The sequence below is a fragment of the Crocuta crocuta genome, unplaced genomic scaffold (genome assembly GCF_008692635.1).
Source record: "Crocuta crocuta isolate KB4526 unplaced genomic scaffold, BGI_CrCroc_1.0 scaffold226, whole genome shotgun sequence".
NCBI lineage: Eukaryota > Metazoa > Chordata > Mammalia > Carnivora > Hyaenidae > Crocuta > Crocuta crocuta.
Genome location: NW_027530997.1, coordinates 74,549 through 97,556, shown reverse-complemented (window position 1 = coordinate 97,556; position 23,008 = coordinate 74,549). Strand labels below are relative to the sequence as shown.

General features: G+C 35.4%; 1 protein-coding gene across 2 annotated transcripts in view; it reads left to right on the top strand.

Moving 5' to 3' along the window:
- Window positions 1–23,008, top strand: part of KPNA4 (karyopherin subunit alpha 4) — a 70,780-nt gene that overhangs the window by 235 nt on the left and 47,537 nt on the right. Inside the window, exon 1 of one of the 2 annotated variants that reach the window (XM_077770535.1) lies at window positions 208–306. The exons of the other annotated variant lie outside the window; for it this stretch is intronic. Coding sequence (XP_077626661.1) covers window positions 223–306 — 84 coding nt within the window. The 5' untranslated portion in view covers window positions 208–222. Of the gene's footprint in view, window positions 1–207; window positions 307–23,008 lie in introns of those variants that run through there. 2 annotated transcript variants of the gene reach the window in all.

The following is a 23,008-nucleotide window of genomic DNA, read 5'->3' as shown; positions in this document are numbered from 1 at the left end:
AGCGCCGCGAAAAGGAGGGCGGTGGGAGGTGGGGGGACAAGTGTGTGGCGACCGAGTGGGGCTCGGAACTTCCCCTGCGGGGTCCGAGGCGTCTCCACTTAAAGGCATTTTTTCTGGTCTTCCCGACTCCCGCTTTACCCCTGCCTCCCCCCAATATCCAAACTACAGGAGTCAACTTCTCCGTTGAAAAAAACACCCCCGGCGTGAGAGGCCATCCTGGTGATGCTAACAGTGCCTTCCAGCGGCCTGTGTTTTACTCTGGATATAGCTGATTCAAGATGTGGCTCACGGTGTGCCCTCTTCCAGGCAAAGAATACCCCTTATTTCAGCTTGCTCACAAATCTCTTTATCCCCTCCTGAGAGACCACCAGCTGCATTCTTATATATAAAGTCCACAGGGTTATACAAAGCTGTCATCCTCTAGTCTACAGTATCCTTTCCCTCCACCTGCTGGTGGTGGTAGTGGGGGATGGGGTGGGTTATGGAATGGCACCATAACGTTTTATTATTTTAAAAGGACGGGGGAAAAAACCCTTCATTATCCTCGATACAGCTGCGCCCGAGGTGGTTAGGCTACCTGAGGTGTGTGGGTGAAACCATACACACAACACACACACACCACAGATTTTTGATGGAAGACTTTTTAAGAGTCTAGGAAAACCCGGTTTTTTGTTTGTTTCTTGTTTTTAATACTTCAATCCTGCGTCTGAATCAGGAGTTTAGTTTTTAAAAGAAAGCGGTCAAGTATTTTTTACGTTGTTCTTCTGTACTTTTTTATACTGAGATCTTCAGATTCTCATCACCTGTTTTTGAACTGTGAGCATTTGCTTGACTGAGATAGTTACTATTTTCTGGGCTTCTCACGAAGCCATTCAGTCTCTAAGGTAGTTGGTGCTGTTTTCAGTGGTTTTCATAGTTTGAGGAGCTGTGGCTGTGGCTCTTAATTCTGTGACTGTTTTAAGGTTAATGTGAGACATTATCCCGTGATCCTTTTTTTTTTTTAAATGAAAAGTTCTAACATCTTTATTGAGGTAATTCACGTGCTATAATAATCACCATTTTAAATGTTCAGTTTATGATTTTATTAAGTTTACCTTGTGTAATGATGTCATGAAGAAAATTTTTTACTAATATCAGTATTTAGAATGAAAAAAAAATACAAACTTTAAAAGCATAAATACCACTAGTTACAAAATCCAAGAAAATACCAATTAGATGCTTGACAGGTTCAAATCCTTTCCCTTCTAGGAAATATTGCTGGCAGCATTTTTTTTAAGCAACTTCATTGAAACGTAATACATATATGAGTCCATTCACCTATATAAAGTGGTTTTGATGTTTTCACATAATTGTGCAACCATTAGCACAGTCAATCTTAGAACATTTTTATCACTACAAAAAGAAATCCTAACTCATGAGCAATCTCTATTTCCCAGTTACTCTGTGTCTCTAGACTTTTCTACTCTGGACATTTTCCTGTAAATGGAGTTACACCTTATGTGATCTTTTGTGACTGCTGCTTTTAGGTAGCATAATGCTTTCAAGGTTTTCAAGGTTCATACATGTAACTAAAATGTAACAGTGCTTCATTCCTTTTTGTGGCTGAATAATATGCTAAATAATATTCCAAACTGGACATACCACATTTTGTTTATCCATTCATCAATGGATGGCCATTTGCATTGTTTCCACTTTTTAGCTATTCTTCATAATGCTGCAATGAACAGTTTCTTACACATTTTATGTGGAACTATGTTTTCATTTCTCTTTGGTTATATACTGAGGAGTGGAATTAGTGGGTCATAGAGTGACTTTATGTGTAACCTCTTCTGGGATTGCCAAACTGTTTAAAGTGATTTTTTTTTTTTTTTTTGTAAATTGATGTTTCCTTTTACTGTGAATCTCTTACTTAGTCAAAGTGAGATTGTGCTGACTGTACTCAAACAATATTGTAAGTGATTTTTAAAAATAGCTATAAATAGGAGCACCTGGATGGCTCAGTTGGTTGAGCATCCAACTCTTGATTTTGGCCCAAGTTACAATCCCAGGCTTGTGGGATCAAACGCCACATTGGGCTCCTCGCTGAGTGTGGAGCCTGCTTGAAAATCTCTCTCTCCTTCTCTCTCTCCCCCTTTCCCTCTCCCCTACCCATGCTCTCTTTCTAAAATAAAAAATTTAAATAAGTATAAATTAACCAAAATTTTTTTAGAAATTTATAGTGCTTTACATGCGTCCTTTGGTAACTTTAATAACCATGTGTGTACAAAAGGAATAGTAATATTTTCAGTTTTCCACCTAAGAAAATGACATGACTCTAATGGAAAATCATACTTTCTCCTCACTTACTTAGTCACATCACCTGTAGTGAGATAAAAACATCTTTTATTATCTTTGGAGAACACTAGAATGGCTTGTTTTGTTTATTTATTAATTACATATATGTCTGTGTCCCTCAGAACAATTACTATGCCCATAATCTTCCCTTACAAGTTGATTTCTATGTTTTGCTACAACAGTTTCTAAGAAAATACTGCTTTTTGGTTTAGGTTTTAATGATGGCATCTGTTTCATTGGGAGGTTTTTGTGAAGAAGTATAGACCAGAGCTCAGTGAATTTTATTTAATCCAGTGCATCCAAGATACCAATATAACATCAACAATGTAAAAAAATATTGAGGTATTTTATATTCTTTTCATCCAGAGTCTTCAAAATCTGGTTTGTATTTTACATTTAAAGCTTATCTCAGTTTGGGCTAGCTACATTTCAGATGCTTAATAGTCAACATGAGGCTATTGGCTGTCTTATTGGACAGCACAAGTATGGAATAGCGTATAAAATGAGATAATTGTACCATTTTTCAGTTTGATCTAACATTGTTTGGTTTGAAATTAATGGAGTACAAAGCTTTGGAGTTTAGTGTAATCTGATAATCTAAATTTGTGTGTGACCTTGAGAGAATCAATTTATGAGTCTTTCATCTGTAAAACTAGAGGTACCTAACATCTGCTTCATGAGTGTTGTGAAAATTAATGGGTTAATGTTAGGAAGATGCCTAGCGTTTTATCTGAGCATTTTATCTCTTTTAGCTGTTCTGCTTGGGGGTGAGGGTGACTTAATAGGATTCATTGTAATTGATTCTTTTATTCCCTTGTTTGCAATTGGCTCTTTGTTTTTTCTCTGTGTCCATGCAGAACTTAAGTTACATTGAACTTATAATTAACAGGGAAAGTTTTTAAGGTATGGATCTGTAATTGCTCATTGAAGGGCAGTTTGGCCACAGGGAATTATTGACCCTTCTAAAGTCATAATTTCTAAGTTTTAGAAACTGATTTAGAGCTTTAAATACGACACTCATTCTTAGCTTTCATTCTACCATTCTGGCTGTTCCAAAATGTGGTCATGCTAACTTCTTGAATCACAAAAGCATTAAAGAAAGCATATGTCTGTATCCATGTAAAATAAAATAGTTTATAGGAATTCTCGGATAGTATTCAAGGCTTGGCTTCTTTCTTGCAGTGTGGTAAAGGATCATCATTATTAAATAAAAGTAACCATAGAAAGGGTACACCAGATGCAACACAGGAAATGGGTAGTGACCAAACTTCAAATAAAGTGTATGTCAAAATATAGCAGATTAAGCTCATCTAGTTTAGGTTTTAAAAGTAGAGGGAGGACTCTTTTGTAGACTTTCCAATAAACCTGCATGATTTTTATAGAAGTTCTGAGAATATCCAGGGTCTAGTAGAGCATAAATTCTGTTAGAGAATCATTAGATCTTATAAAAATACAACTTTAAGGAAAAAACCCTAAATACAAAAGAATAATAAAATATTATATGGTTGGAAACTTGTGATTGTCCACACAACATAAAATATGAAGTCAGCTTGAACTTTAGAAATAAATAGTTGCTTGTTTGGGAAGAATTTAATAAATTGATTAGCTATTTTGATGTTAAATGGCTTTGCTGGTTTGTAACTATACAGAGTGAAAAGCATTGTTAAGCTATTAAGTCTTGTTAACTTTTAGAGACTGACCTCTCTCATCACAAATCTTGGAACATATTTACTGTACTTAAAATAACTACTGTCTAATTTTTCATATAATAGTCCAAGCATGTGACAATATGAAATATCTGGAAGTATAGTTAGGAATTAAATAATTGTTTTTGTGCTTCCTGCCAGCTTTCCTGGTTTACGAGACCTTCAATTTCAGAATTGCTTCATTGATAATCTTCTTTGAGATACCAAAATGTCTTTGTTTATCATAGTCCCTAGTATGTCAAATGAATGTATATACAAGATTGGGAAGAGTTGTAGGAGTGATTTAGCTTTAAAAGAATTAAATTACTTTAGAAAAAAGTGTGTAGATAGTTTTTAAGCATTGATGTCTAATACCTGTTACTGACTGTGAGTCCTCAAAATGTTTTCAAGTGTTTTCTCGAGCAGCGTTCATCTACTTACTTAAGGCCTGTAGTGATAAAATGAGAGCTTGTTGTCAAGTCTAACCTTGGATGATGATTTTGGTAGTTGCTGGTTTAGTTTTGGAACAGAGAAGTATGATTGAAGGGAACTGACTTTTGAGCATACACTGTATATGCTTTTAATTGTATTCTCATTTCTCAGTCTAATAAGTAGAAATTATTTCATAGAAGAAAAATCTCTAGAGTTAAGTGACTGAATAGCATCACATTTAAGGAATGGTTTTAATTCAGGTATATGTAAAGTCTGTACTTATTTATGCCATACCATATTACTTGTATTTTAACGTCTCTCAGCCTTGACACAGGTCTGAAAGTTGATTAAAAGGCTATATGTGAAAGCATAGTCCATTGGGTATAGTAGATATTCAGTAAGTGTTTCCTTTTTCTCCCAGAGAGAGTTTTGGAAATAGTATATCTTCCGTGACCTTTAAACTCTAGAGAACACATTTATAGGCTATTTAGGCTTAGTAAAAGACAGGGCTAGGCGAGACTCCAGGGTTTTTTTTGTTTTTTTGGTTTTTTTTTTTTTTTTACAGTTAATGTGAGAACACCCTCTGTATTGGCACCTATTAAATAAGGACAAACATTTACTATATGTGCTTCCAGTGGCCTCAGTTCAAAGCTTTGGGAGCTTAAGATGTGTTTATGCTGTTAAAAATTAAGAACCCTCAAAGGGCTTTATTTGTGTGTGTTGGTTTTTTTGTTTGTTTGTTTTTGAGGTGTCTCTTAATATTTGGTTCAAGAAAAGATAGTTGGATTCTGATGTTTGTTTCTGAATTCAGTCTTTTGTGCTAATGCTGTTTTGGTTGAAATATGTGAAGAGTATCCAACTTCACACAGACATTTGAAAAGGGAGGATGTTTTATTTTATATATTTTTTAAATTTTTTAAATGTTTATTTATTTTTGAGAGGGAGAGCGGTAGAGAGAGGGAGACACAGAATCTGAAACAAGCCCCAGGCTCCAGGCTCCAAGCTGTCAGCACAGAACCTGATGCAGGGCTCGAACCATGAACTGTGAGATCATGATCTGAGCCAAAGTCAGACGCTAAACTGACTGAGTCACCCAGGCGCCCCAAAGGGAGGATGTTTTAATAGGCTTTTCAGATAATTATGGAAAGTTTTGTTTTTGATTCTAACAGTAAATCCACAAAATAGTAGTTTCTTAAAGGTTGGTTGCAATATGGAATCTGAAGCCACATTAGTGAGCCTTTCATACTCTTGTTATGTTAAAACCTGGAATGTATCTTTTGCCTATGCTTGATTTTGTAACAGCATGCATTGGTCATTTGGAAAATATTAGTTCACAGAGTTATATAGATCTTCCAAATGCTGACACATTTTATTATATAATGAAAATTCACAATTATTGTCAGTTAGTGTCACCAAATAGTTCAGGAGAAAAATCTTAAATATTGGGAATTTGTGAAGCTCACAGTGGTTGGATACAGGTTTTCCAAAATTCTTATTTTCACTTGAAAGCTTAAATTTTATCATTAACAAGAAACTCTGTAAGTTGTTTTCCTTGAAGCCATAAGCTCACTTTGCTCATTTTTGTGAAAACATCTGCCAGACTCTGTCTGAATAGCCATAATTTGTCTGTCAGTCGTTCTTTCAAGTAAAAATGGTGTTCCATGAAGAAAAATGACTAGTTCAGTTTGCAAATCAAGCGCACAAAAACTTTCTCCTTGAGACAGTCATCATACAGCAGAAATGGGTAGGTTGCACAAGAGGTTTATGTGTAATCCCCATTTTATCACAAAATTTTAGNTTTTTTTTTTTTTTTTTTACTGTTTCATCAGGGATATTACATGAACTGGCTTTTTTTTTTGTTGTTTTTTAAATGAAATACAGTGAATACTTACACAGCTTGGTGACATTGCCTTAATTCATGCTAAAGCACCAGCAGTTTTACCTGCTGCATTGCAGTGCAGTGCAAATATTAGTGCAATAATAACTATCAGTAGTAATAGGAACATAGTTTTGACCCGTGGACCCTCTGAAAAGGTTTCTAAAAGGTTTCCACAGGGACATTGATAACACTTTGAGAACCACTGTCCTTGTTGATTAGCATTGCTTCTGTAAGAGGTGACTGTCACTTTTAATTAATAAAGCTCTTAAAAGACTTTGTAGTGTCACAGTTAAAGAACATGGATTACGGAGTCACACCTGGACATGAACTCTTTTTCCTCCATTTAATAGTTACAAAAGTTGACTTAATCTTTCTAAACCATTTAAATACTTAATAGTGCCTGGCATATAGTATATGCAGAGTGAATGGAGGCTTTTTTAAAATTTCTTCCAGTTTGCTTCATCGTTCATTATATCCAAATAACCCCTTGTATTCCCTGTCAGAATAACATTTTGTTCCCACTTCCTTTTGTACCACTGTGTACCATATTTCAAATCATATCACATGAATTGGGGAAGGCTTCTTTTCCCTTCATTAGCACTTAAATGAAAGCCTTTCTCCTGTGTGCTTCAACCAAATTGTGGCAAAGTTACTAGTTTCTGACTTCATTTCTTTAATTCTGTGTTGTAAGTAGGTTAAGTATTTACTATGTAGTTTATAACTTTTTCCACAAGATTGTAAGATTAATCAGAAAATAGCTCTAATTAACAGTGTTTAGTACCGGTGATAAAAAATGACTTAAGGTCATAGACATGCTGGTAATACAAGAGTAGCTTGACTATTTAAAATCTAAGCTTTTTCTATTACTGTTTATTTACTAGTAGAACAAAATTTTATTAGCTATCACTTTTACCCTAAATTTACTGTACATGAAACCTAACATAAATTATGTTTTCAATAATGTGTTTTGAGAAACCTGGATTTTTATTAAATTTTTATTAACAAAAGTCAGAATCCTAAGATAATGTGGTGGTTTATAATTTGGTGGTAGACATTTTTTAATATTAGAAAGCAAATCATATTCTCAGTTTCCTACTTTTTTTAATGTTTATTTATTTATTTTTGAGAGGGAGAGCTAGTGAACAGGGGAGGAACAGAGAGAGGGAGAGAATGCCAAGCAGGCTCTGCATTGTCAGCATGGTGCCCATTGTGGGGGTCAGTCTCACAAACCGAGACGTCATGACCTGACCTGAAAGCAAGAGCCAGACGCTTAATGGACTGCCCCACCCAGGCACCCCTTCCTGTTCTTTTATGAAAAGTTTAGTTGATCGGTATATACTCATAATACTTGTCAGTTTTTTTGTTTGTTTGTTTTTTAAGTTTATTTATTTTGAGAGAGACAGAGTGAGTGGGGAGGAGCACGGGGGGAGGGAGAGAGCATCCCAAGCAGGCTCCGTGCTGTCAGCAGAGCCCAATGCCAGGCTCAAGCTCACAAACCATGAGATCATCACCTGAGCCAAAACCAAGAGTTCGATGCTTAATAGACTGAGCCACCCAGGTGCCCTATATACTTTAGTTTTTGTAGACTGTCTTTGTGATTCCTTAAAGTAGATATTACATAAATTTATTTAGTTAATGGTAATTTTATCCTGATAGCTTTACAAGTAGTGTCTACTTGGTTGTACCGAATGACCCTGTCCTGTTTGTCACTCTTCTTGCCTGTTTACTCTCGTCCTTTGTGCTCACTTTCAGTTGTTGCTGGTCTGGAAAAGCAAACAAAATATAGTCTTAATATTTTCAAGTAATTGTTACATTATTCTTGGTTCTTTAGTGAGTATGAAACCCAGTCTTTTTTGACTCTCTAAATAGTGGCTTTAAGGATACCCTAAACTCTTTCTTCATAATGTTGATTGTTAGTATGAAAAGTTAAGTCTGATAGCTTTAGGCTAAAAGAGCTGATTTTTATACTATGTACTTATATTTTAGGGAAAAGAAACCCAGCTCACGTTAGTTGAAGCATAAGCTTTCATAACCCAGTAAGTCCAGGGCCACAACTGACATTAATTATAATAAGAGTTCTAGTGTAAGTCCAAGGAGGACTGACTGATCAAGATTTGATTGCATGCTTATGCCTCAGTCGCTCTGGGTATAGGAATATGGTTCTGTGATTGGCCAGCAAGAAAGTCACATGCCATGTGTCCAGGTGTGTGTATGTGTGTGTGGTAGATGGGGAGGGATGTTGGTAATTTCACTTAAGCCTCAGATTTGTCACAAGAACAAAGGGTTTGTTAAGAGTAAGTAGGAAAGAAAGAAGAAATTTACTGAACACAAAATTATAAAGCAGCATCGTTCAATACAGATGTAGAATGGTTCCTTATTTTGCCCATTCCCTTTTGTTCTGTCACTTTAAAATAGTAACAGTGTTCTCCTCAAATGATGAAAAAGCTTAATTAGAACCAGTAAACAAATATAAAAAGACCAACATCATTACTCATTAGGGAAATGGCAGATCAAAACCATAATGAGATACCATTTCAACCTGCTAGCAAGGGTTCTTTAGTAAAATAAAAGTAAGTAAACAGAAACACAGTAACAAGTGTTGGTGAGGATATGGAGAAAGTGCAACCCTCATACATGGCTGATTAGAATGTAAAATGGTGTATTCCACCCTGAAATGTGGTTTGATAGTTCCTCAAAAGTTATACAGTTAACATGTGACCCAGCACTTCCACCCCTAGGTATAAACCCAAGAGATTAAAAAAAACAAGTGTCTGCACAAAAACTTGTACATGAATGTTACTAGCAGCATTATCCATTTTAGCTAAAACGGAGACAACCCAAATGTCCATCAACTGAAGAATGGATGAACTAAATATGGTCTATACATACAATGAAATACTGTTCTGCGATAAAAAGGAATGAAGCACTGCTGCATGCTATAACATGATGAACCTTGAAAGCATTATGCTACCTGAAAGAAGCCAGTCATAAAGGATCACATATTCTATAATTTCAATTATATGAAAGAAATGTCCAGGATAGGCAAATTCATAGAGACAGAAAGTAGATCAGTACTTCCCGAGACCTAGGACAAGGGGCATATGGAGAATGACTGCTAATGGGTATGGGGCTTTTTATGGTGAAGACAGTGATCTGGAGTTAGATGGTGATTTCTGTACAACTTTATACTAGAAACCACTGAATTGTACACTTTAAATAAGTGAATTTTATGGTGTGTGAATCATGTCTCAATAAAGCTATATATATTTATTTTTAAAAAGCTTAATAGAAGTAAATAGAGGCTGTGACAACGTTCTACTACCAAAGGGTCACAGATGAACTCTTGTTCTCTCTCTTTACTGACTTCTCCATCTGCCATTCTCTATGTTGAATTCATTTGTTCAGCAAATATTTATTCAGTTCCTATGTCTGAGGTTCTGTTGTAAGCAGTGAGGATAGAATAATGAATAACACTGTCTAAATTATCATGGAGTTTAAATTCTAGCAAGTCAAGATCTCTCAGATCCCTGCTCTACACTGACCCTGTGGGGATATTCAACTACTGTGAGCTAGTGTTATAGTAGATCTCTTATCTTTCTTTCCTAAACTCAAATGTACAATAACAAATATTCCTCAGATGTAAAGGGAAAGGACATCCTAAATGTTTACGGTCCAGTAACTCTTCCTTTGAGGTTCACGGAAAAGCTGGATTTTTAGAATGGAAAGACCTAGGATTGCATTTTAATAGCTATATGCCATTAGGAAAGCTTAATACATTTTTTTTAACCTCAATTTCTGTAAAATTAAAATCCCACCGAATGGGTACTTGCTTTGATTAAGCTGTTAAGAATGCAAGGAACACCTTTATTCAGACTAGGTCAAATAAGGGTGATATGTTAGGAAAATTAAGGAGCCAAGTCTCATGCAGCATACTTCAGGTAAGAGTGTCATGGTAGGAATTCATGGATACTTTTTGTGCTGCTCTGCCAGCCACTAACCCAGTTGATAAGTTTTATTTTTCCTAGATATTGATGGTCTTATTAGTCTTTATGTAATTTTGTGTTCAGTTACTGAGAGAATCTGAGCTAGTACACCTCTGCCCAAGGTGAAACAGATTGCTGCTTATGGATTGGTTTTTCCTGAGTCAAGTGCTTTCCCCTTCACCCCACCCCAGTCAGCAGTGATTTGGAAGGGAGGATGTCACAGGATAACAGCCCTTGCTTGTTTTTGCAGCAGCATCCCTGAGTTTCTCTTACATGAAGTTGTAAGTATGACATTATTTAGCTAATGTCATTCCATTCTTTTCTTTTCTGTTAACTTTCTACTCACTGTTAAAATGTGGGGCACAACATTTGCCTCATTATTAATCTCATCTCCACAGTGATTGCCTTATTTCTGCTATTGCTCTTGTCCAATTCATAAAACAACCAGCATGGTTCTTTTAAAAAATGAAATCATGCCCCTCCTCTGCTTCAGTAGCTTCCCACCACATTTAGCTTACAAACTCTTTACTGAGACTTTTAAGGCTTTGCCACATCTGGTCCCTATCTATTTCTCCTACCTCTGTTACTTTATTTTCTCCCTTAGTTGTTATACTCTCTCATCTTCTTTTAACTCTTTGAATTCTGACATTTCAATAGCTCTCTCCTCTTGAGGCTCTTTACAAATGCTGGTCTGTTTGAATGCTTTCTTCACCCCCTCTACCTTCATCCCCTTTCCTTCACTGCTTGGTTATTTCTCATTTTTTGAGTCTACAGTGTAATTTAGAGATGTTGTCCTCCCAACTCCCCATCCCCCAACAAGCTTATTGAAATGTAAGCCCCCCTTGTTGTTGTTCTTAAGAATACTGATGATAATTTGTTAGTGTGTCCACTCAGTATTAATTTCTCCCATCAAGCTAGAAGCTGTGATCAGACAAACTTTGTTTTGTATACCACTCTTTTCTTAATTTTTATTACAAGGCCTGGCATGTAAGTGGCACTTAAGTAAATACTTGAGAGAATTAAATGAAACTTAAAAAAAAGCTGTGTGTGTGCACTCTGATTAGAATTGGTGACTAAGTCAAAAAATCCTTTTAAGTCAAGGTAATTTTTGTCTCTCGAAATGGTAATGGCATGGTAATTATAGAAATCTTTCTGAAAAATGGTAAAGTAAAGTAGTCTCCCATAATCTTACTGCTATTAATCTTTTAAAATGTTTCCTTTTACATGTGTATAGTTTTTCAAATATATTTGGACTTAATTTGGGTTCTTATGAGAATAACTTACAGTAGAAATACAGCCAAATTTCTCCACCTGCACACTATTGGTACTTTGGGCCAAATAATATTTTGTTGTGGGAGAACCATTGTGTGTATTATAGGATGTTTTAGCAGCATCTCATACCCCTAGCATTAGATGCCAGTAGCATGCTCCCTCCCAGTGTTAACAGCCAAAATTGTCTCCAGAAATCGTCAAATGTTCCCTGACTGGGAGTATCTCCCTGGATGAGAATCATTGGGATTCACTTAGTTCAGTAGACTTCCCCAGAACACCATTACTTCAATGAATTTCTACTGTCTATAAAGTCAGTAAAAATTTTTTAATAAGCCAAGTATTTCAGGCTGTCAGTTCAATTTAGCAGATATCTGAGTGTTTGCACCATAAATGCTAGGGAAGGGGCAGTCACAAAACAGCAGCTTAATTCTTACCTTTTTAGTTTATAAATCCCCCTATCTGTATAACTCTTCTTCCATTTGGGCAGGTAAATCCACCTTACCTTTAACACTCAGTTTTGCTTTTCTTGTCTTTGCTTTTATTGGATCCCTCTTGGAAACACCCACTTGTTTTCTCTTTATTTTGCCATTTCTGATTTATATTTCAAAGTTGCACTGAAGCCTCAGTTGAATTAGAAGCATCAGTTCAATATGGACTTTGTTTATTTTGTATACTACTATAAATTCTCATCACAGAGTCTGGCATATAGATTTTCCTCATCAATTTGTATTGATCATTTATTGAACTCTTAGAGTACTTATTTATGTATCCATATTTTAGTATTTCTTCATGTAAGATAATGTTTTTACTTGTCGTGTGTTGTAGAGAAAAGTATTACAAAAGGATATGTATGGGGCGCCTGAGTGGCTCAGTTGGTTGGGCGTCCGACTTCGGCTCAGGTCATGATCTCACGGTTTGTGGGTTCGGGCCCCACGTCAGGCTCTGTGCTGACAGCTAGCTCAGAGCCTGTTTCAGATTCTGTGTCTCCCTCTCTCTCTGACCCTCCCCTTCTCATGCTGTCTCTCTCTCAGAAATAAATAAAACATTTAAAAACAAAAACAAAAGGATATGTATGACTTATACACCAACAGATTGGATAACCTAGATGAAATGGACAGATACCTAGAAACATACAACATACCAAGACTGAATCCTGAAGAAACAGAAAATCTAAACTAGTGAAGAGATTGAATCAATAATCAGAAATTCTCCAACAAAGAAAAGCCCAGGACCAGAAGACTTCACTGGTGAATTCTACCAGACATTTAAAGAATTAACACTGATCCTCTTTAAACTCTTTCAAAAAACTGAAGATAAGGGAATACTTTCACATTCATTCTATGAGGCCAGCATTACTCTGGTACCAAAGCCAAAGACACTGCAAGAAAACTGCAGACCAATATCCTTGATGAATAGTGTTGGTAGAAATTTTCAAAAAAGTAGCAAACAGCATTTTAAGAGGATTCTGTTGAAACAGAATTCAACAGCATATTAAGAGGATTAGATACTGTGACTAAGTGGGATATATTCCTGGAATGCAGTGTAATGGTTCAATATATGAAAATAAGTGTACTCTAACACATTAACAGAATGAAGAACAAAACCACACATGATCTCCATTGATGCAGAAAAAGCAATTGACAAAAATCAGTACTCTTTCATGATAAAAACCCTCAACTAAGAATAAAAGGAAACTGCCTCGACATAATAAAGATCAAATATGAAAAACCCCAGCAGACGACATATTCAATGATAAATGACTGAAAGTTTTTCCTATAAGAATAAGAACAAGACAAGGATGCCCACTTTAACCATTTCTGTTGAGCATAGTACTGAAAGTCCTAACCAGAGCAATTAGGCAAGAAAAAGAAATAACAGATATCCAAATTGGAAAGGAGGAAGTAAAATTATATTTGTAGATGGCTTGATCTTTTTATGTAGAAAACCCTAAAGATCCTCCCAGAAAATGTTAGCAGTAATTAATGATTCAGCAAAATTACAGGATGTGAAATCAGCATACACTCCTGAGGAACAATCCGTAAAGGAAAGTGAGAAACACGTTTAGTTACAGTAATATCAAAATACTTAGGAATAAACCAATGAGATAAAAGACTCTTCATAGTGAAAATTACAAAACGTTGCTGAAAAAAATTAAAGAGAACACATAGACATCCCAGGTTCATAGGTTGGAGGACTTACTATTAAATGTCTACAAAGTGATCTACAGATTTAATGCAGTCTCTATCAAAATCCCAGTGGTGTTATTTGCAGAAATAGAAGAGTCCACATGGAATTGCAAGGAACACTGAATAGCCAAAACAATCCTGAAAAAGAAGAGAAAGATGGGAAGTCTCGCACTTCCCAATTTAAAACTTACTCCAAAGCTACAGTAGTCAAAACAGTGTGGTATTGACATAAAGTCGAACATAGACCAATAGAATAGGGAACCCAGAAATAAACTCTTGTATGTAAGATTTTTTTTTTATATCAGAGATTTTTGACGAGTGCCAAAACAATTCACTGGTAAAAGACAGTCTTTTCAGCAAATGAGGCTGAGAAATTTTGATATCCCCAAGCAAAACAATGAAGGTGGACCCTTATGTAACACCATATACTAGAAATTAAATTCAGAACAGATCAAGGACCTAACTGTAAGACCTAAAACAAAACTCTTAGGACAAAAAATTGGACAAAAACTTCATGACATTGGATTGGACAGTGATTTCTTGGATATGACACCAAAAATGTGTGTGTGTCTGTGTGTGTGTATGTGTTTATCTTACACAAAATAGGTGAATATAAAAACTAGAAATTCAATTTTTTTCCGTTCTCCCCTTTATTTTCAGACTTTTCCANCAGTAGTCAAAACAGTGTGGTATTGACATAAAGTCGAACATAGACCAATAGAATAGGGAACCCAGAAATAAACTCTTGTATGTAAGATTTTTTTTTTATATCAGAGATTTTTGACGAGTGCCAAAACAATTCACTGGTAAAAGACAGTCTTTTCAGCAAATGAGGCTGAGAAATTTTGATATCCCCAAGCAAAACAATGAAGGTGGACCCTTATGTAACACCATATACTAGAAATTAAATTCAGAACAGATCAAGGACCTAACTGTAAGACCTAAAACAAAACTCTTAGGACAAAAAATTGGACAAAAACTTCATGACATTGGATTGGACAGTGATTTCTTGGATATGACACCAAAAATGTGTGTGTGTCTGTGTGTGTGTATGTGTTTATCTTACACAAAATAGGTGAATATAAAAACTAGAAGTTCAATTTTTTTCCGTTTTCCCCTTTATTTTCAGACTTTTCCGAAGAATATGTATAACTTCTGAATTTAATACATTTCCCTATTGTTCAAATATTAGATAGTGAAACTACTATAATCCCATTCCTTGGAGTTAACAACTATTAACAACTTCTTACATTTTTTGTGATTTTTACATTATAATTATACACTAATAAATTATTTCAGTGCTTATAATTTAAATGTGGATCATTTAAAATTTTCTTTTTAATGTTTTTATTTTTGAGAGAGAGAGAGAGAGAGAGACAGTGTGGGTGGGGGAGGGGCAGAGAGAGCAGGAGACACAACCGGAAAACGGGCTGTAGGCTCTGAGCTGTCAGCACAGAGCTTGATGCAGGGCTCAAACTCATGGACTGTGAGATCATGACCTGAGCTGAAGTCAGAGCCATCCAGACACCCCTAGATGTGGATCATTTTAAAGTATTATTATTTTTAATAGAATTATTTTTTAAAACTGTTCCAGTAGCTTGCCATGGTTAAATCTGGCCTCCTCCTATTGTATTTACTTTCAGACTTATACTCGATCTAGAGTAATCTTGTTACTTGTTAGAGGTAAGAATATGATTCTCTTATGAAGACTCGCCCATCACTAGTGGTGCTAATTAGAATTTTACTACTACTATTAATAAATTTCTGAGAAATCACAGTTTGAGTAAGCATTTAACATTAAGCATTTAAAATGTCGCTTTTATTGTCATAAATGGAAAGTTGGAATTTACTTTCCAGTTACCATGGATTTGCCATATACAATTTGCCAGCATACATGATATTTGGCAAACGCATGGATAAGCACCATGATTAGTGCTGCTGGAGAGATCAGCAAGTGGAAATGAAAGGAGTCGTAGAAATAGGAAAGGAATGAGAAAACACTTTTGTAGTTAAACATTTTAGTATTTGGTTTACCGTATTTATTGGGTTGAACAAATATTGTACCTACCAGGTATGTTTAAGATGTGATGATCATTTGGGTTGAAAACACCAATCGCTTTTCTCTGAAGTGTTGTGTAGGTGAGCATTATATGATGTGATTGATTTGGTTCCTTGCTCTTTTCCATTTCTGGCTTCTGACATTCTTCAACAGATCCTGCATGTGCCATCTTTTATAGTCCTCCCGTTTTGTATATGATACATTTATACCTCGAAGCCTGTCTCTAGATCAGTTTTCATTTATTCTTAAAGATTCAGCTTATATTTTTCATCTCTAGTCTCTCTTTGCTTACTTTAGACTTTTTACTGTCAAAAACAGTACATGCATAACACATTTATGAGTAAAATCAAGTAATGTGTTTTAAATGGTATTTGGCACCAAATGTTTGCAAAATTTTAGACTTTATTACTATTTTATTAAATTATATTTCTCTGTCGTAAGAACTGACTCCTTAAGGCCATTGATCTACTATGTCTGATCTGCCTTTGTATTTCTACTGCTTGACAGATAGGTGATTGATATATATTTGAATGATTGAGTGAATGCTTCCCAGCAGTCTCTAAATAATAATGCAGTAGAATTCCATATTGCTAGGGGTGGGGAAGGTTGTGTTTGTGTGTGTATATATATCACTTCTTAAAAGTTTTTATTGAGATGTAATTTATTTTGCATAAAACACATTTTTAGTGTACAATTCAATGATTTTTAGGAAATTTTCATAGTTTTGCAACCATTACCACATTCCAGGTTTTAGAATATTTATATCCCATCACCCCACAAAATATCTCCTGCCTGATTAATCATTTAAATTTTTTTTCCTGGTTTTTTTTTTTTTGGTATGTGTGTGTGTGTGCTATTACTTAAGTATTAACATTCCTGGGGTATAAAGATAGGCTATATGACTAATCTTAGAATTTTTTTCCACTGAGGTGAATTGAGTCCTTACTAATCTAAACTCCCATATTTTACTCAACATTTAAAATATTCAAATTTCATACAGTATAACATTTTACTAGTTTTTAGAGTTTTTTTTAAAAAAACTATACATTGATAAAAAGTGAACTAGAAATTAAGTAGGCACTAGTTAGAAATCAAATAGCTATAAATTGGAAAAGGAAATACTGAACCCTGTTCTCATAAGAGGGAAGTATTTAATCCCTAGAATTTAGGATAGTGATGGACACAGTAATTATTTATTAACTTAAAAATTATATTGTGTTCTATAAGATTCACTTATTTGAATTTTTTGACAATTTCTTGACCCCTTTTGCCTGAATATAGGATTTTGTAACTATATTTATTACAAGCAAAGAAATATAAAAATTCTGGGTGATCTGCCGAAACTCCTTATGGAGCCTCTTTCTCTGGCTCTCTCCCCATCCCCCCCATTGACAGCCTTTGTCCTTTAGATAGCTCTTTGGCCTATAAATAAGTCTTTGGCCAGTTTGGCAGCTTTTTGGAATTCTAATTGACAGCTCACTGCATCAATGTAAGTCATGTGAATTCATAACAATTATATTTGGATGTAGTATATAAAAACTCTTTTTTAAGATGAGAAGAGACTTAGAAAAATAACCTTATATTCCCCTTTCATGGGACCCAAGAGAAATGAAAGTCCTTTATTTGAGATGGAGTTGTGACTTGTAAACGTCTAAATATGTAATTCCACTTTTAAGATGTGGGTTTCTGTTTTTGTTTTTTGCAATAAAAAACGTGGGTAAATGCTGCTAGGCTGGTGCATAGGATGTCTTTGTATTAGATCATTCGGTCTTCTCTTTACCATGAAGGTAATAGCTTTTTCTCAAGAGAAGAAAAGTCTTGTCTTGCTGCTGTGTAATAGATTGTCAGATCTCCTATTTTGTAAATAAATTTCTTTGGGTAGTATTAGCCTAAGGCTTGTGTCACTACTACAATGTAAAAATGGTTTGACAAATCCTTTATTAATAGTTCCAAATAATCAGAAACTCTAAATTTAATAAGTAAGGTACTATAACAGCAAAAATTCTTTGAGTGTAAATATTTGTGTAGATGGGTATATTTAATATTTTATTTGCACATTAGTTTGCTTAATTGAACAGCCCATTATAACTTAATTCTGCTTATTTAGATGGAATACTTACTAGTTTTTATTAAAACATTTTTGGCCACAGATATCTGTCCCTGAAAAGTCTATTGAATAATCTGTTAAGTAGTACATTTTACAAGTTTTTTCTGTCTGTGAGACACTGGACCTAATTTTTATTGTTTGCCAAAGTTGTTTATTGCTGTTGTATTGTGAGACAATGCGAAGCCCACTGTCTTCATGATAGTACTTTTTCTTTCACATGAGCTATAGACTCCAAAATTATTCTGTTTGATTTTAACATTTGAGAGAAACAGTATGGCATAGTGGTTAATTGACTTTGTATGAGACTGTCCGAATTCTGATATTAGCTATCCTACTTATAGCTATGTGGCCTTGGCTAAGTAATGTAACTTCTCTAGGCCTCAGTTTCCTTATTTATAGAAAGAAAGAAATGTTTTGTTGTTGTGTTTGTGGTTGTGGTGGTTGTTTTTACTTCTTAAGCCTATGTTAAGTAAAAGATAGTGAATGTTGAAACTCCTATGGTAGTGCTTGGCCGGGCATTTTTATTCATTTTGCATCCTATCTTATTTGCATTTTTTAAATTGAATCTTGGTATTTTTTTTAAGGGCAGAAGATTCAAAAGGACTTTATGAATGAAAATATAAGAGAAAATAAATACACGAAAAGTTCAATATCATTAATCATCAGGAAATGAAATATCTACATATCTGTTAACACGACTATATGAAAAAGACTGACCATTTCAAATATTGATAAGAATATGAAGGAAACTCTCATATACTGCTATTCAGACGGACAGTTATACAACCAGTTTGGAAAAGAGTTGGCAGCGATTTTGGTTTTTATTTTTTTATTCAAATAAAACCAACATACAGTGTTATATTAGCTTTAGGTGTAATATATGATTCAACTGTTCTATGTACTTTCCAGTGCTCATAATGATAAGTGTACATTAATCCCCTTAACATATTTCACCTGTCAGCCACTTCTCTCTGGCAGCCAGCAGTTCTCTAAATTTTCTTTTTTTGTTTGTCTCTCTTTTTTTTGTTTCTTAAATTCCACATGTGAGTGAGGTCATGGTATTTATTTGTCTTTCTTAGGCTGACTGACTTCACTAAGCATTATATACTCTCTAGCTCCATCCATGTCATTGCAAGTGCAAGATTTCATTCTTTATGGCTGGAAAATATTCTTCCGTGAAAAATAATAGACACACACACACACACACACACACACACACACACACACACGACATTTTCTTTATCCATTCATCTATTGGTGGGTGTTTAGGCTGCTTCCATAATTTGGCTATTGTAAGTAATGCTGCAGTAAACATAGGGGTGCTTAGATTCTTTTGAATTAGTGTTTTTATATTTTGGGGTTGAATAGTAGTAGAATTACTGGGTTATATGGTGTTGATATTTTTAGGTTTTTGAGAAGCCTTCATAACTGTTTTCCACAGTGGTTGCACCAATTTACATTCTCTCCAACAGTGCACACGGGTCTTATTTTCTCCACATCTTTGCCAGCATTTATTATTATCTTGTAGTTTTGATTTTAGCCATTCTGACAGATGTAAAGTGAAATCGTATGGTGGTTTTAATTTGCATTTCCCTGATGATTAGTGATGTTGAGCATCTTTTCATGTGTCTGTTGGCTGTCTGTATGTTTTTGGGAAAATGTCCATTCAGCTTCTCTGTTCATTTTTGAAAAAAATTTTTTCAACATTTATTGATTTTTGAGAGACAGAGAGAGACACAGCACAAGTAAGAGAGGGGCAGACAGAGAGGGAGACACAGAGTCCAAAGCAGTCTCCAGGTTCTGAGCTCTTGCCACAGAGCCAAACACAGGGCCTGAACCCACAAACCGTGAGATAATGACCTGAGCTAAAGTTAGACGCTTAACCAGCTGAGCCACCTAGGCGCCCCTCTGCTCATTTTTTTTTTAATTTTTTTTAATGTTTTATTTATTTCTAGGAGAGAGAGAGACAGCGTGAGCAGGGGAGGGTCAGAGAGAGAGGGAGTCACAGACTCTGAAACAGGCTCCAGACTCTGAGCTGGCAGTCAGCACAGAGCCCGACGTGGGGCTCGAACCCACGAATCGTGAGATCATGACCTGAGCGAAAGTCGGACGCTTAACCGACTAAGCCACCCAGGCGCCCCCCCCCCTGCTCATTTTTTAATTGGATCATTTATTAGTTTTTGGTGTTGAGTTGTAGGCGTTTTTTTAATATATTTTGGATATTAACCCCTTATCAGATATGTCATTTGTCAATATCTTTTGCCAGTAGGTTGCCTTTTTGTTTTGTTGATTTCCTTTACTGTGCAAAAAACTTTGTATTTTGGTATAGTCCCAGTTTAATTTTGCTTTTGTTTCCTTTGCCTGAGGGTATGTACCTAGTAAGTGTTTCTATGGTTAATGTCCAAGAAATTACTGTCTATGTTTTCTTCTAGGGGTTTTATGGTTTTAGGTCTCACATTTAGGTCTTTAACCCATTTTGAGTTTATTTTTGTGTATGGATTAAGAAAGTGGTCTGGTTTCATTCTTTTGCTATTTTTTAAAGCATATATCTGTATCAAAGCTCAAATGATCCTCACTTAAACAGAGATTGAATAAATTGGTTTGGTCAAAAATCGAGGTAAAGATTTCTGTACATATAAGATTCTACAATACATTTTGAGAAGAAGTAATGTTGATTCCTTATTTATAAAATTTATATTCTAGTAGGGAGAGGGTAACAATTAGTAAAACTATATATAGCATATTAGAATGTGATAAATGGTATAGAGAAAAAATAAGGAATAGAGAGTACTCAGAGAGTTGCTGAATGGCTAGGAAGGGGAAGACCTTACCATAGAGGTGACAGCTGAGAGTTTCAGAAATGAAAGTGAGCACTGCAGGGGAGCCTGGGTGGCTCAGTCAGTTAAGCATCTGACTTTGGTTTAGGTCATGATCATGCAGTCGGGCCCCCCCAGGGGGCCCTGCATCGGGCTCTGTGCTGACAGCTCAGAGCCTGGAGCCTGCTTCAGATTCTGTGTCTCCTTCTCTTTCTGCACCTCCCCCACTCACACCTGTCTCTCTCTCTCTCTCAAAGGTAAACAAACATTAAAAAAAAAAAAAAAAAGAAAGAGAACACTGTAGATAATGAAGGAAGAGCATTACAGCCTGAGGAATTTGCAGTAGCAGTAATAATAATAGCTAACACATATACTGCTACGTGCCAGGAGTTGTTTAAGCCCTTTGCATATACTAACTTATTCAATCTTTATAGTATCCCATGAAATAGGTATTTTTACTATCCTCATTTTATAGATGAGAAAACTGAGGTGTTGAGAGCTAGTAAGTAGTGTGGCTGAAAATTGAACCCAAGCAGTTTGGCTGTGGAGTCTATCCTTAGGAGTTACTGTAGAGTCCATTACTGAAGGCCTTGAAGAGAGAATTTCTAGTGTGTTAGAGGAATAGCTAAGCTAGTGCAGCTACAGCAAAGTGAATGGAGAGAATGATAGAACCTGAAGTCTGAAAAGTGGTAATTAGAAAACAGATAAGAGATTTGAGAGTACGTAAGCCATATTAATGACTGGGCTTTTACTCCAAAGTGGACAGCTTTTGGTGGCTTTGGAAAGGGAAATAACACTATCTGGCTGGCTTTTTAAGAAAGGGTTCTTTACTGGGTCCTTCCTCCCTTGGAGTCTATAGGTAGAATTCAAGAAGGCCTAGAAACTTAGAAAAAAATTACATCATTATTTTCACTAACTTCTAACGGCGTTTTCTTCATTTAATAATGTAGCCAATAAACTGCAGTAGTTATTAAAGTTACCTGTGACTTTTTGTTACCACCAATAAAACATTTTTGCAGGATATCTTTATTGTCGTCATCACTTTGAAATTATAGTAGTTTTTGGACTCACTGCTAGATCCTGTTTAATTTGATAATGAAGTACATGTATTATAGTTTGTTTTTTCGTATTTAAATATATTTGACAACTGTGTGTCAGTATACTTGCTTTTTCTGGTAATTTTACGTATTTCTTTGTAATTAAAAACACTGTGTGGAAGGTGTTCATTGATTTCATCAGCTGTCAAAGGAGACTGTGGCACTCAAAAATTAAGATTCCCTGTGAGGATTGCTTTGGTGGCTGTGATAAGAATGAACTGGGGGAGAAGGCAGGCAAGAGCAGAAAGAGGGATACAAGTTAAGAGGCTTTTGCAATAATCTAGGGTGAAGGATAATGGGGAGTTAGACCAGAGTAGTAGCAGAGAAGGTAGTGATATGTAGTTGGATTTTAGATTAGTTTTGAAGGTTGAACAAGAAGGATTTGTTAACAGATCGAATGTGTAATGTAAGAGAAAAAGAAGAATCAAGGATGGCTCTAAAGTTTTTGTCTCTGCATCTGGAAGGATAGAGTTTACATTTACTGAAAGTCTCTCTGAAATTATCAATAGATCTATAATACTGGATATGTCCTGAATTTTTTAAACATTAACATAAGACTTATAAAAAGGTACAAAGAATAAAAGAACTCATGGTTTCACCCCCATATGAACCATGTGAGATCAGATGGAGTTATGTATGTTTGTTAAAGTCAAAAGTTTGGTTTTGGATATGAGTTTAAGATCTTTATTAGACATTTGAATATTTGTGATTTGTTATTTCTACTTGGTATGCCCTGACATAATGCAGTCACTAGAAAGAATGAAGGGAACTTATACACAAAAGAGCATAAACTTGTATTGTTCACCTGAAAAGTGTGAATGTTTTATAGTGAGCATGTTTCTATGTGTTAGGTAAGTTTAAAATGAGAAAACTTCATGTTAAAAAATAAGAATAGTTACAGTATGTGATAAAAAAGAATTATGTGGTCATTAGAAATCAAAAAAGAGAGGTGCCTGGGTGGCTCCGTCAGGTAAGCTTCCTACTTTTGATTTGGGCTCAGGTTATGGTCTCAGAGTTGTGAGATCCAAGATCTATTTCCACTTCAGGCTTGGTGGTGGGTGTGGAACCTGCTTAAGATTCTCTGCTTGCCCCTTCCCTGTGCAAGTGAACGTGTGTGTTTGCACGCTCTCTCTCAAAAAAACAAATAATAATAATGAA